We start from the raw sequence: 15,430 nt of genomic DNA, 5'->3' as shown, positions 1-15,430 counted from the left end.
TTGTATTACCTTAGAGGACCTAGCTTGCTGTCCGAGGGGTCTTCAGCTCAGCAGGCTAGTCATCATCTGAAATGTAGGTGGAGAGAAAGAACAAGGAAACGTCCCTAAGAGCCCAGATCTTTCTCTTGGGGAAAAACGATATTCAATTTTTTGCCAAGTGACTCATTTACCTAGTTAAGAGGTTAGGATGGGACCAGATGCCCTTCAGAGGTGGACTGGAGCAAGGGATCAGGTAGCTTTTCAGATTTACTCCAAAAAGAGTCTTGATTGGTATGAATGGTCTGGTTTGGTGAGACTCAAGAGCTAAAGAAGACTGAACAGATTTTGCAGTGGTGTCTCCAGAGGAATTTCAGCTGAAGGGGAATGCAGAGGTTCCTAAAAGCCATCCAAAACACTCAGCCGTAGCAAAGCAACAATGGGTTGGGACCAAGTCTGGCAGAGCTTCTCCTCTATATTTTCTGGGAGACTCCTCACATAGGGACCTCTTAGCCTGTGGCTTGCTCTGTCATGATAATGCAGGAGAAAACAAACAGAGCGAAGGAAGGCAATGGATGGTTCTGTTTGGGAAGTAAAGCCCCTGAAGCCATTTGGTCCCCTAACGCAGTTGATGGAATGAGGTTAAAAGATTCTTCTCACTGCTACCAATGCTTAAAAGCAGGGAGTTCAGTGGGTAAGGGAGGAGAGCTGACAGCCAGTCTGCTGTGTGAGCAAGCCTTTGGGTCTTGTGGACGGGTATGAACTGTCTCCAGTACAGGCGTTAAAAAAGAAGAGTTACAGTCTTGGACTGAAGGAGATGGTAGGACCCATCAACAGTCTATTAGCACAAGAAGCCCTGATATGCGAAATATACATACAAAAAAAATTGTCCATGGATGATGTTAAAAGGAAAATTATATATATTTACTCTCTGAGGCCCAGTGCTGGCACACACAGGGGACAGACAGTGCCCCCTGGGGAGCAGACTCCCAGATCCCAGCTCACATGAAAGGTAGAGAGAGGGGTTCAGACCACCCAGATCCTGGTACTTATACAGAAGGGGAAAATGTGAGGTCAACAGTCACCTATATCCATTTTTCCCAGCCCTTCTGCCACTCCTCCCATGTGTACCTCCCCAGAGCCCCCACCACTCTCACAGCCCGTACTACCCATCCCCATTTATCCACCTCTTCTTGCACTTCCAAACCTTCATCTTACCCTTATTTCCCCCAATTCCTCTACTCCCCTGCCAGCAAGCATTCACATATTTATTTTTTAAACAAAAATACTTAGATTATATTCCTCAAAAATAAAATCTAAAAAAGCCTTACTCAGAGATTTCTGTAATATGCCACCCAATCTTTTCCACATTGCTGCACAAGATGTGACTTGAACCAATGGTATGTCTACACTATAAACACTACAATGGCAGAACTGCAACTATGCTGCTGTAGTAGACACTTGCTTCAGCAATGGAAGTGGGTTTTTTTAGTTACTGTAGTAAATACACATCTTTGAGAGGAGGCAGCGAGGTTGACTAGCTGCATCTATAGTGGGGGTTAGGTCGACCTAACTGCATCTCACAGGGCGTGAAATTTTTCACAGCCCTGAGAGATAAAGCTAGATTGACCTAAGTTTTAGGTGTAGACCAGGTCTGATGCTGGCAGAATAGGTCATGTTCAAAGGACTACTGCTTATACTGCTGGTGTGAAACTTTAAAGACTAACAATTCTGTTTATTCCTCTGTCCACACATGCTCAATATAATCCATTAGGTGTATGAACAGGTTTGTGAGCTTTTGCATGACTAGCAGGACAAGCAACATTTCTTTCAAATGATGTTTTAATTTGATTTCCCCCAAGGGCTGGTGGGTGCCATACACTCTGTTGGAGTAATCCACAAGCACTTGAGACCCGTATGCAATGATCTAAGCCCTGGTATGATTTGTACCTGTGAGCAAAAACAGACTGCCAAAATCTGTCCACTTTAAGAAAAGCCTCCTCTGATCCCAGAAGCTGTATCTAAGAAAGCTGTTGATCAAATGGCCGCAACGTTGGGTCACTAGTCATATCCCATGTTGCACACTAAATTTCAGGGCAATCCAACTAACCTGTAGATTTCAGAGCACTCAGAACACTCAAGCTTTAAACAGAAAGCTGGTTTTAAGCTTAACTATAGCAGAGCTGTGACACTGCTACAATGACCAGATGCCAGCTGGACTGTGGCAGATATTCCAACCAAGCCCTTGTCCTCCTTATACAGGGAAGTTGGGAGTAGGGTGGTCCGTAGCCACTTATGCTGGGTTCTGTGACACCAATTCTCCTACAACCGGGGCATCCTTCTTCTACCATCATAGCACTGCAAAGGGGTGCATCATATCAACCATATGCACTCAATCATATCCCCCCTTAGTCCTCTCTTTTCCAAACTGTAATGTCCCAGGCTTATTAATCTCTCCTCATATGGAAGCTGTTCCAGCTCCTTAATTATTTTTTGTTGCCCTTCTCTGAACCTTTTCATATATATTATTGTCATATATATTTTTTGAGATGGGGCGACCACATCTGCATGCAGTATTCAAGATGTGGGTGTACCATGGATTTATACAGATGCAATATGATATTTTCTCTTACTATCTATCCCTTTCTTAATAGTTCCCAACATTCCATTAGCTTTTTTGACTGCCACTGCGCTTTGAGTAGATGTTTCCAGAGAACTATCCACAATGACTCCAAGATCTCTTTCTTGAGTGGTAACAGCTAATTTAGACCCCATCATTTTATATGTGTAGTTGGGATTATGTTTTCCAGTGTGCATTACTTTGCATTTATCAACATTGAATTTCATCTGCCATGTTGTTGCCCAGTCACCCAGTTTTGAGAGATCCTTTTGTAGCTCTTGGCAGTGTGCCTGGGACTTAACTATCTTGAGTAGTTTTGTATCATCTACAAATTTTGCCACTTACTGTTTACCCCTTTTTCCAGATCATTTATGAGTATGTTGAATGGGATTGGTCCCAGTATAGACCCCTGGGGGACACCATTATTTATCTCTCTCCATTCTGAAAACTGACCATTTATTCCTACCCTTTGTTTCCTATCTTTTAACCAGCTACTAATCCATGAGAGAACCTTCCCTCTTATGCCATGACTGCTTACTTTGCTTAAGACCCCTTGGTGAGGGACCTTGTCAAAGGCTTTCTGAAAACCTTTGTCCACATGCTTGTTGACCCCCTCAGAGAATTCTAGTAGATTGGTGAGGCATGATTTCCCTCTACAAAAACCATGTTGACTCTTTCTCTATAGATTATGTTCATCTATGTGTCTGACAATTTTGTTCTTTACAACAGTTTGCCTGGTATTGAAGTCAGGCTTACCATAATTGCCAGGATCACCTCTGGAGCCCTTCTTTAAAATTGGCATCACATTAGCTATCCTCCAGTCATTTGATACAGAAGCTGATTTAAATGATAGTTTACAGACTATAGTTAGTAGTTCTGCAATCTCACATTTGAGTTCCTTCAGAACTTTTGGGTGAATACCATCTGGTCCTGGTGACTTATTACTGTTTAATTTATCATTTTGTTCCAAAACCTCCTATAGTGACACCTTAATTGGGACAGTTCCTCAGATTTGTCACTTGAAAAGAATGGCTCAGATTTGGGAATCTCTCTCACATCCTCAGCCGTGACGACCGATGCAAAGAATTCATTTAGTTTATCCGCAATGGCCTTACTGTCCTTGAGTGCTCCTTTAGATCTCCATTGTCCAGTAGCCCCACTGGTCGTTTAACAGGCTTCCTGCTTCTGATGTACTTAATTTTTTTTGCTATTACTTTTTGAGTCTTTGGCTAGCTGTTCTTCAAATTCTTTTTTGGCCTTCCTAATTATATTTTTACACTTCATTTGCCAGAGTTCATGTGCCTTTCTATTTTCCTCACTAGGATTTAACTTCAACTTTTTAAAGGATATCCTTTTGCCTCTCACTGCTTCTTTTACTTTGTTGTTTAGCTACAGTGGCACATTTTTTGTTCTCTATGTTTTTTAATTTGAGATATACATTTAAGTTGTGCCTCTATGACCAAAAATGATAGAATGAGTGGGGGGGGGGGAGGATTTACTTTATAATTTTATTTAATAATAAACATTTAATCATCTGGAAGAGGCCATAATATTTTGATTCCTGATTAGAAAATTGGGGTTTTGCTCTACTTAATGTTATTTAGGTACTTTTATATGGTATCCATTGCTGAGACATCTGGGTGCCTGATAACCATTAAAATAGAATTCTACTATATACTTTCTTATTCAACTGATCTGCTCCTGATTCACGTTAGGAATCATATTTACTTTTAGCTCTAATCATGTAACTTCTTGTATGCAGATAGACCCTTGCATGCTCTGTCCATATACGAAGACTGCTGCACCTTCCACACACACACAAACACCCAACTACAATCTTGCAGAATTGAGGCTCTAGAGATCACAACCTCAATCCTGTAATCAGATCTTCACAGGCGGACCCTTGTGTCTGCACGGATCTAACTGCAAGACTGCGATTTAAAATTAACCTGTGTTGAATTTTATTACTATTAGCACTGTATAGCTTCCATAGCTGAGAGAGAGAGATGGATTACAGCAATTCTTGTGCAACACCAGTAGAACTGGAACAGAAGTTAAAATCAATTTCATATGTGCAAATCCGTTAAAGGCAATGGGATTACAGAAGCACCTCTTTAGCCCTAATTTATCCTGCAGAAACTATTACTGGAGAGGATGCATACAAGGGAAAAAACTCAGGTTGACTCTCAGAGTTGAGACTTAGTTTGTAAAACTGGGCATTAAAATATTTTTTATTTGCAAACTAAATATTCAGTATGGTTTCAATGACAGAAAATGAGTATTACTGAGATATTTTGAGCACATTACTTAATCTGTCTCTCTGCCTCATTTCTTCATCCAGAGAATGGGGATAATAATTCTCCCTTACTTGTACCCCTTTTCTGTGTTGTCCAGTTACATCGTGAGCTCTTCGGAACAGGGACTGACATTTACTATGTGTTTGTACAGTGCCTAGTACAACAGAGTCCTGATATCAAGTAGGGCCTCTAGGCGCTACCATAATAAAAATAATAATAGAAACCCCCAGAGCCATTTTTAAACTGTCACTTTTCAGCGTGAAACAGCACTTCAAAAATCTCACTAAATATTTGTCACTTAAGAGTTCCTATTCGTGGCAGAACCTAGGGTTCACTTATTCTATGCACTGAATTATGCCATTCACTTGGAGGTCTAACTGAAAAGAGAGTTGTTTCCTTAAAGTCATTAAATCTGGGCTCTGGCATGTCAGAGACAGTTTATTCCAAAAGTGAGCCCCTTAACTGAGAATGCCCTATTACTGTTGTTGGACATAGCACAATTCCACAAACTACAAACAAGAGTGATCCTGAAGATCTTAATTGCCACATAGCGGACAGGTGATCTCTAAGATAACCGATATTGTGAATTCCATTTGAAAGTATGGGAGTTCAAATAGACACTGTCAAGTTAAAACAATGAAACTTTTTTTTTTTTTTAAAAAAAAGAGCAATTTTTTCATCTATGCACCAATAGCTCAGATAACTGAAACCAGATAAAATTATAAAATCTAACTTTTTTTAATCATCATTTCTGTTTGATTGATTTATTTATTTTACTTGGAAACTGAAGACAAAATAATCAGCTTCACTTTTTTAAGTACATTTCACTTTCTTCTTCTTGGGTGCAGTACCATGCTGCCACACTGCCACTGAAATTGCTACAGCAAAATTTTTAAATCCAAATAAAAATTAACATCACTTGAATTTTTAAAAAATATCTATTAAAATATTATTCTATTTTGAACTCAAACTGCTTAATGGTGACCCTTTACTATTCATATTCACATATTTTTTGTTCTTAAAGCTTTGAGGAAGATTCTTGGAAATGTACTTCCATTCTAAAATATAAACACTATAAATATGTAACAAAAAGAAAGCAGAAAAGTATTCTCAACATTCTGTACTGAATTCCTGTCTGACATTTGTTTCTGTCATTTTGTTAACAGAAAGGACTTTTTCCTAAATAGGTTTCAGAGTAGCAGTCGTGTTAGTCTGAATTCACAAAAAGAATTATTTTTTTTTCCTAAATAGGTTTTTGCCACCAATGCATATATATTTTATTCCCTGTGCTTGTCTTAATGTTTAAAAAAGTGCTTTTCAAATTACTGCTGTGTGTAGAAAGCCTACTTTTAATTTATTTAAATTGTCAACAATAAGTATGTTCTTGTTGGTTCACAAGATAAATTAGTTAAAATCCTCAATTTTATCTAAAATATTAATTGCAAACCATGTCAAGTTTTGGAACTCCAGTATCATTTGGCATTAGATTATGTAATTTTTTTTTAATTTTAAAAAAAGTGGTTCAAATAAAATAAAATCTAAAACAAAATTACAGAAAAATGGGAATATATCCTCTATCCTACAACATTTCTGAACATAGAATAGATCCACCATAGTTGAGGTTTAAATCCTTTTAATATGTACATGTAAATTAAGATTTGCTGTGGTATTGGATTTCAGTTTAATTTAAGTTTTAAATATATACTATATATTGCATAAACAGATTTCTCTGTGGTGTGAAAGGAGCATCCACTTTGTTAAAACTTACAACAATAATAAATGAGATCAACAGCTATATCCAACCATACATTTGGAAGAAAACTCATATTAATTAACAAATATCTGTAGAGCACTTTTAAAATATAAATGTTATGTTAAGGCTATTTTAAGTCTCTCCTTGTGGATATAGAAGATTGTACTGTACGTATGTCAATAAGATCTTAAATCTCATTTTGGATTTTTTTTTAAAATATTCCTCATTCAAACTGTCACTGCATAATATAGCTTGGTAACAGACGAAAATAATTTCACAAACCTACTTATTAAAGAAGCAAATATTTTTGTTTTAAAACAGACTACCGCCTGCATTTTGTCCTTTCAGAAATTTCCTAGTCCAATTTATTTTGATGGAAGAATCCTTATTTCCCCCTTCTTCCCTCACCCCCCCCCTTATCCCTATTTATAGCTTTCAAAGGTTCAGTGATACATATACTTTCAGTTTCAAAGGACAGATATGTCATCTGGAAAAACTGCCTTCTCCCTTTTCCTATTTGCTCTGTGAAGTCCTACTCATGAGCCCAGCAAATATTTAAAAGGGACACATTCAAATTAAACCATCAAAAAAAAAATCATGCTAATCTTTGAAAATGTTTTACTTACTGTGGTTACACATTCACATAGAACTCAAGACTATTACAGGTTTCAGAGTAGCTGCCGTGTTAGTGTGTATTCGCAAAAAGAAAAGGAGTACTTGTGGCACCTTAGAGACTAACAAATTTATTTGAGCATAAGCTTTCGTGAGCTACAGCATCCGAAGAAGTGAGCTGTAGCTCATGAAAGCTTATGCGCTCAAATAAATTTGTTAGTCTCTAAGGTGCCACAAGTACTCCTTTTCTTTTTGAGAAGACTATTACAGTTAGAAGAGATGGTTATTTTTCAATTTTATTTACTGTAATCATTTCACAACACTTAGTGCAAGGCCAGTTTCACTGTTTAAAGTGATAATCTCTCTCCCCTTTGTGTGGGCCTTTTACAGAGCAACACTTAAAAAAAAAAAAAAGCAAGACTGTAAAACAACAAAAATTGCTAGGTGGGCTTAGGGACAGATGTAGTACCAGGAACTACTTCTGAGCTTTTATTCTTTATAAACAGAGATAAGACTCCACCACTGGAGTGAGATTTAGCACCAGGTAGTAGAGGGAAGACTCTCCCATTTGGGTGGGCTTTAGTTTAGTCCCAGAGAGGAGGTAAGAAACGAGCTCCCTCCCATGGAGAGGGGGGAACAGCTCCACTCACTGGGGAGGCGTTTAGGGCCAGAGTTAGAGTGGGGAGGAGGCTCCCCTCATTGGGGATAGGTACAGTGAAGAGTTCCCTTACCGGCGGGGGGGAGTGGGGGAGGAGGATTCATGACAGAGACCAGAGTGGAGGAAGTTTTCAGGGCAAGGGCCAGAGTGGCGGTGTAGGGAGGAGGGGGCTCCCCTCACTAAGGGGCTCAGGGAAGGCTCAGGCCAGGCACTCTCCAGAACAGCAGGCGGGGGACGACTGAGTTTCACTTTTTTACAGTCGCTGAGCCCAAGGCGCTTCATGCGTCGGGAGCCTGCAGCCCCGACTCCTGTTACCAGGCTACAAAGGCCGCTCTGGGTTGGATCGGAGACAACAGAGACCCCGCGGCTCTCTCCCTGGGGCTGGGGAAAGGGCAGGTTCCAGGCCGCGGACGGCGGCCGCCATCTTAGCTTCGGGCAACATTCCTTCCCGTAGAGCGGCAATAGCACAAATAAATGGGGTCACGTGACTCCATCTCCATGGAGCTGGGCTGGCCACCCATCACCAACATGGCCTCTGCGGCATCCCACAAGCCTCTGTGGGCCTCTCTCTTCCTCCCCCTCTCTATGGCCCGGGCAAGGCCTCACTTACTCCGGGGGATAAAGGCGCAGCTCCTCGATTTCTCCCAGGAAGCCGAAGAGCGTCCGCATCTGCTCGCTGGTTACCGCCGAGGAGAGGTTGGTGACTTGGATGACGGACGTAGGGCCCAAGGGGAAGCCGAGCGGCACCCCGATTCCACCGCTGTTCATCATGGCGGCACCTACACAACCGCTCCGTGCTGTGCACTCGCAGCCAAGGACTCAGGAGGCGGGCCCAACCATAGAGAAGAGCGTGCGGTGCCTGTTAGAGAATCCCGGCGTGGGGACGCTCTAGCTTCAACATCGGCTGCTCAGTGGCAGTGGCGGTTTTCCTCTCTCCGGCCTCCCCTAGCCCCGTGGGGGAGGCGTCGAGACGAGCGGCGAGGAAGGGCTGGGCCCGGGGGAAGCTGCTTAGTGCTGACCCCTCCCCCCTGCCGATAGGGCCGGTCGCTTCGCGGGGCGGGCCGCTGCGCCGCCCAGGCCGTGCGTGCCTCCTGGGTCCGGCCTGTTCCGCGGGTCACCACCCCACGCGCGCTCGGCCTAGCGGGCCGCACCGGGGCGGCCGCTGGCGAGAAAAGCGGTTTGGGGGGAGCGGCCGCCAGCCCAGTTCCTCTTGTGCCCTTGGCGCTTGGACAGCGGGCGTAGCTGAAGGAGGTACCAGGCGGGAGCCGCCGGCCCCGGGAGCACGCGCCTGCACAGGGGTGAAGAACTTCGTCCGTTGGCGTTTGGAGTAAGGGGGCCCTTCAGCTACCCGCCTTGGCAAGGGGCGCCTGTCTAAGGCAGAGCTGGGCCCCAGGGGAGTTTTGGTTCCTGGCCCCGGTTGAGCCCTTCACAGGGTCTGTCAAGGCAAACCCACAGTGCCTTTTTTGGGCAAAATGAAACGTTGAAAATACTTCGTCACCTTGAAACAAGGGTTCGCTGCACTCTGATCTGGTCTTTTTGGGTTGGCGATTTTGAGAAAAGCAGCAGCAGCAGCAGCAGCCGCCTCCCTTGGAGCCTGTAGGCCGGTGGTTAGGGAACTCTCCCACGCAGGTTCAAGGGTCTGAATTTAGACCTCCTAGAGGGCTAGGTAATGGGATATCCTGAGAGGGGCCTCTTTCCGTTTCTCCTCAGAAGCGCTTCCACTTTCTATAGGCATCAGAGCAGGGACTTGAACTTGGATGCCCTAGATTCTAGCTGAGGCCTGCTGGACACCTGAAAACTAGCTTGATATAGCTGCATGGTTCTCAACCTGTGGCCTGTGCGACATCCTCAGGGCTATACAGGTAGTACTAGACCCAGCCCACACTTGTAAACAGTAGGCCTATCAAGCGATTAAAAAAATTAATTACAATTAACCACACTGTTAAATAATAGAACACTATTTATTTATAGATTTTTTTTGTTTTCACATATTAATTTCTATTACAACACAATACAAAGTGTACAGTGCTCACTCTTACAGGTATTTGCACTGTAAAAATACTATTTTTAATTCACCTCATACAAGTACTGTAGTGCAATCTCTTTATCATGAAAGTTTAACTTACAAATGTAGATTTTCTTTTTTTTTTTGCTAGATAACTTCACTTAAAAACAAAACTGTGTAAAACTTTAGAGCCTACAAGTCCACTCAGTCCTACTTCTTCAGCCAATTGCTAAGTAAACAAACTTGCTTGTCATTTACGGGAGATACTGCTGACTGCTTCTTAATTTACAATGTCACTTGAAAGCGAGAACAGGCATTTGCAATGCCAGCTACAAAAGTGCCATGTGAGGTATTTAAGTGGCAGATATGCTAAACATTCATATCTTTCAGATGTTTTAACAGAGCAACACTCCGATGTGGAAACGACAGAACCCGAACCACCAAAAAAGAAAATCAACCTTCTGGTGGTGGCATCTGACTCAGATGATAAAGATGAACGTGCGTCGGTCCACTCTGCTTTGGATAGTTATCAAGCAGAACCAGTCATCCGCAGGGACACACGTTTTCTAGAATGGTGGCTGAAGCATGAAGGGACATATGAATCTTTAGCGCATCTGGCACATAAATACCTTGTGATGCTGACTATAACAGTGCTATGCAAATGCCTGTTCTCACTTTCAGGTGACATTGTAAACAAGATGTGGGCAGCATTATCGCCTGCAAATTGTAACCAAACTTTTTTGTCTGAGAAATTGCCTGAAGTAGGACGGAGTGGACTTGTAGGTTCTAAAGTTTTACATTGTTTTATATTTGAATGCAGTTATATTTTGTACATAATTCTACATTTTAGTTCAACTTTCATTATAAAGAGATTGCACTCAGTACTTGTATTAGGTTGTAATAAAAAATATAAAATGAGCACTGTACATTTTGTATTCTGTATTGTAATAGAAATCAATGTATTTGAAAATGTAGAAAATATCCATAAATATTTAATAAATTTCAATTGGTATTGTTTAACAGAGCTATTAATCAAGATAAAAAATGTTAATCGCAGTAAATTTGAGTTAATCACATGAGTTAACTGAGATTAATTGACAGCCCTAGTAAATAGGTTGAGAACCACTGATCTACTTACATCACTCATGGCTCATTCTCGTGTGCTTTCCCTGGCACAGTGACTATTGATGTCATTCATGAATAGTCATTAGACCAGGGAAAGCACATGTGAGTGTGCTCGTTTGGGCAGTCGGTTAGAAAATGAGAAACTTGGCACTACTTGTGGAAAGTGTGATTTTGCAATACACGTGAAGCCTTTCTTGGGTAAGTTGTAAAGAAGTGAGGATAGTATGGCAGTTAAGTTAGCCAACTGTTGTGGAATCTTATTAGAGAAAGACTAAGGCAAGTGTGGCAGCGTTCAGTTATTGATTCTGGGGATAATTAGATTGAGAGCAAGATAGAGAGTCAATGAGGATAGGGTAGGGAGTTTTAATGTAACTATACCACCAGAAAATTGCCCGCAGTTATGTTTAGGGCAGCTCAGACCTGACACTCATCTGCGAATGCATGGGCATACGAATTCCTTCCCAGTTAGTCTAGGTTCCATAGAGACTGAGATTGAAGATTTAAATTTAATCTCATGCATCTCCAAAGACCATAATAATCTTATTTAGCATGAGCACATTAAGAAACTCTTAGTTGGAGAAGTTTTTAAAATATTAGCCAAAATTCACAGGCATAATTCCACTGTCTACGGGTGAAGCCATCAGCTTTGTATTCTTCCCCCAAAGCAGCACTGGAATGTTCATAATACTCTGTGATTGATGCGTTACACATACACATAGACAAGCTGCTAGCCACAGTGGCAACTGTTAGTGGAAGTGGACCACCCTTCTCTTAATGTCCAGCCCCTCCTTGCATCTCTCTTCTCTGGCTGGGATTTAGTACGAACAGCTAAGCTGGTACTGAAGCACTGAAATAATAAACCTCATGGAAAAACTTATCTGAGGAGATGTCCAAGATGCCCTCCCTGGAGCCACTTCGATCATGATGATGATAAAATATAATCACAGCTTACATCTACACCCGCCTCCCCCCAACAAAAAAAAAAAATACTATGTTTAACAGCCCAAATTACAGGGCACAAAATTGCCCATTTAAAAATAGTAAAAATCAAATTTTATCCCCAAAAGAGTAGTAGAAAATTAAATTTTGCCACAGTGGACAGAGACTAGAGGAAACAAACATTGGGTCTTTGTCTGGCCAAACTCTTCAAAGTAATATGCAATATATTTTAAAAATCAATAGAAGAAATTGTATTGTCAAAGTGAAGGTAATTAAGCTTGTATCTAATATGGGAGGAACAGAAAATAATCAGCTCCCTGGGAAACAGAAACTGAAAGAAAAAAATTCAAACGTGAAAACAAAAGCTGTAAACATCAAGAAAAAATCAGATGACTTGGAAACCCATTCCAACAATATCTGATCAACAAGACTTCTTAAAAATATACATCAGGAAGAATTCTTAGAAAATATGCTGAAATCATTATTCCAGCCAAAAGACTAACATCTCTATAACAAATGTGAGAGTCCACAGAGTATCTGAGGCCAGGGAATGTTAGTGTGCGCCAAGGCCTACATTTGGGAGACTTCTTGCTCTGGACCAGAGTAGTCTCATTCTTGCACAAGCTAAAAAAAAATGGACATCACATCATAATTCTTCTCATAGTTTTTTCTAAATTTTAGCACCAAAATACAAAACAACAGATAAACCTTTGAAGTGAAAAGAAAGTTACATGTAAAAAAACTACTTAGGTTATGCTCTTCCCTGCCAAACTAAAAACTGAATAAATTAATTAAATGCATCTTTAAAACCACAGGAGACCTGGAACTTCATAGATATTGCTGCAGCATGTTTCCCAATAGGAGATGATTTAAACATTCAGTGAGTCTTCTTCAAATTGGTTGTAGCCTCACTGGCATAGGCAAACATATCAAGTTGTATGCCCTTGTAATGGTGATGGGCAAACCTTTTTGGCCCGAGGGCCACATCTGAGTATTGAAACTGGCGGGCCAGGAATGCTCACAAAATTGGGGTTGGGGTGTGGAAGAAGGTACTGGCTCTGGGCTGGGCATGCAGGTTCCGGGGTGGGGCCAGAAATGAGGAGTTAAGGGGCATGGAGATGGGGTGGGGATGAGGGATTTGGGGTGTAGGAGGGTGCTCTGGCCTAGGACTGAGGGGTTCAAAGGGCAGGAGGGGGATCAGAGCTGGGACAGAGAATTGGGGGGGTTAGGGCTTCAGTTGGGGATGCAGGCTGTGGGGTGGGGCTGAGGATGAGAGGTTTGGGATGCAGGAAGGTGCTCCGGGCTGGGACTGAGGGATTCGGAGGACGGGGGGGGGGAGAGATCAGGGCTGGGGCGGGGGTTGGGCCGTGGGAGAGTGGCTCATGTGTAGGCTTCAGGCAGCGCTTACCTCAAGTGGCTCTCAGAAGCAGCGGTATGTCCCTTCTCCGGCTCCTACGTGGAGGCACAGCCAGGCAGCTTCACTGCACGCTGCCCTGTCTGCAGGCGCTGCCCTTGCAGCTCCCATTGGCCGGCAGTTGGGGCGAGGGTAAGAGTGCGGAGCGGAGCCTCCTGCCTGCCCCTATGCATAGGAGCCAGAGGGGTGACATGCCATGCTGCTGATTGTGGGAGTCGCGCGGAGCGGCCCCCGCCCCTACTCCCCAGCTGGAGCATCAGCTGGAGGGCCACATTAAAATGGCTGATGGGCCATTGTTTGCCCACCCCTGCCTTATAAGGTCTTACCCAGGTGTGTAGTGGCTGATAGTACAAAAGTTAAAAAATTACCAGACATTTTTAGGATGCTTTCTGCCACCTGTAAAGGGAATACATGTGCATTCAAAAGTTCTGGGTACAGGTTTTAAAGGTACTGACAAGTGTAACAGGAGCTGAAATACTAGCAATGTATGATGACCATAACAGGTGGGAAATGTTTAGAAATTAAATTCTTTGTATTTCTGATTGCTAAATGTAAAATTACTATGAACTAGTTTAAAAACAACTCTATAGGTGAACATGTGATTAATGGGTCTGATGAGTGCAACATCTGTGGAAGACGTTATATACAGAAAAAGAAAGATGCCAAACATTTTCATAAAGACAAAATATAGAGATTTGTGGCTCAAATAGTTAATACTAGTGTAATTAGACAGAATTATTACAGATTTGACATTTAATCAGTTCCAAAATAAGTTGATAAATCAAACATACTTGAAAGGAGGAACTAACACACAGTATAGCTTTTTAGACTAACTGAAAAAACTGGATGTGTGAATGGATAGTTAATATGAGTATGTTAAAATTTTAATGTTGCATCATTTAAATTAGATATTTAAGATTTTTTTTAAAAAGGTTTCAAAACTTGCCTCTTCATGAAAGTTAAGTTCTATCAACATAACCAGCAGTGCTTCCACCTTTCCACTGAAAATCAGTGAGCTATTTTTGTTATATGAATGAAAACACTGTTAAAGGAAATTCCAAGACTAGCTTTGCTGAAGGAACAGTGGTCAAATTTGGCTTACAATTGAGGTTTTGATAAACATATTCATGAAAAATCATGCTCTTTGGATCCTGTGAATTGTCCATTTTACCTCCTATCCGTGCAGTGATTGTGAAACAGACAAGTAAAACATTCACATACTTAGGTTAACTATAAAATAGTAGTGTAGGAATTCAGTTACATTGTAAGTAGAAGACATAGAATGCCTTGTCTTAGGGCCAGTTTCCATAACACACCATAGAATGACAAAAGTGATTCTGATTCTAAACTCAAAAGGCTCTGCCAAACTAGGCGATAATTAGCCTGAAAATACAAAAAAAGGCTAGAATGATAACAGAAAGTAGTAACTGCTACTGTTCACATGTAATCCTTACAGAGTCTGCGGGATGTACAGCAAGTTTGAGGATTTTCAGTTTACTTGCCTTTATCTACAGCAAAGTTTTCTTTGTATCACTGTTAAATTTGTTTCCTGCATTTGTGGAAAAATAATCTCCCTACAAGCAGCCTATTTCATTATTTCCCTTTGTGTCTCAACTGTTGAGTGCACACTGGTGCTGTATCCTAAAAGAGATCACAGGGAATTGATTCCATGTTCTTTGTTTGCAAAAGACCAATTGTTTGTGTTTTCTTCAAAGGTCATGTTTTCCTGATCTTTGGATGAAGTTCAAAATGGTATAATCAGAAAAATGTTACCTTTGTAAGTGATGATCACCCTCTTAGCAATAACGGAATTACAGATTTGTAATTCAGAGACAGGCTATAGTGGAACCTATTTTAAGTGACCAGCAAAGATTGCTTTCCTTCTAGAAGTGACCTTTAAAACAGGCTAGGGGTTGCCCCTTAGAGGTTATTATCGCAGTTTTTGCTGTACTTACAGAGGGAAAAGGAAAGTAAATACAGATAAAAGTAGGATAGGAACACTAAAAATGGTATTTAACCTGTTTTAAACAC

General features: G+C 41.5%; 1 protein-coding gene and 1 long non-coding RNA gene across 11 annotated transcripts in view; one reads left to right on the top strand and one right to left on the bottom strand.

The window, feature by feature from the left end:
* Window positions 1-9,075, bottom strand: part of SREK1 (splicing regulatory glutamic acid and lysine rich protein 1) — a 60,508-nt gene extending 51,433 nt beyond the window's left edge. For 2 of the 9 annotated variants that reach the window (XM_038401235.2, XM_038401236.2), the window contains exon 1: window positions 8,527-9,075. In XM_038401235.2, the coding sequence (XP_038257163.1) occupies window positions 8,527-8,687 (161 nt within the window). In that variant the 5' untranslated portion in view covers window positions 8,688-9,075. Of the gene's footprint in view, window positions 1-7,526; window positions 7,582-8,526 lie in introns of those variants that run through there. The other 7 variants (XM_043514191.1, XM_043514192.1, XM_043514194.1 and 4 more) reach the window with 4 other exon arrangements.
* A 29-nt stretch (window positions 9,076-9,104) lies between these two features.
* The window catches only part of LOC122460136, a 48,138-nt gene continuing 41,812 nt past the window's right edge, over window positions 9,105-15,430 (top strand). For both annotated transcript variants that reach the window (XR_006281234.1, XR_006281233.1), the window contains exon 1: window positions 9,105-9,243. This is a non-coding gene — a long non-coding RNA (uncharacterized LOC122460136). The remainder of the gene's footprint in view (window positions 9,244-15,430) is intronic.

Source organism: Dermochelys coriacea, chromosome 5 (genome assembly GCF_009764565.3).
Source record: "Dermochelys coriacea isolate rDerCor1 chromosome 5, rDerCor1.pri.v4, whole genome shotgun sequence".
In the NCBI taxonomy this organism is placed as follows: domain Eukaryota; kingdom Metazoa; phylum Chordata; order Testudines; family Dermochelyidae; genus Dermochelys; species Dermochelys coriacea.
The sequence above is the reverse complement of the archived record's forward strand: the minus strand, read 5'-3'. Positions and strand labels throughout refer to the sequence as shown.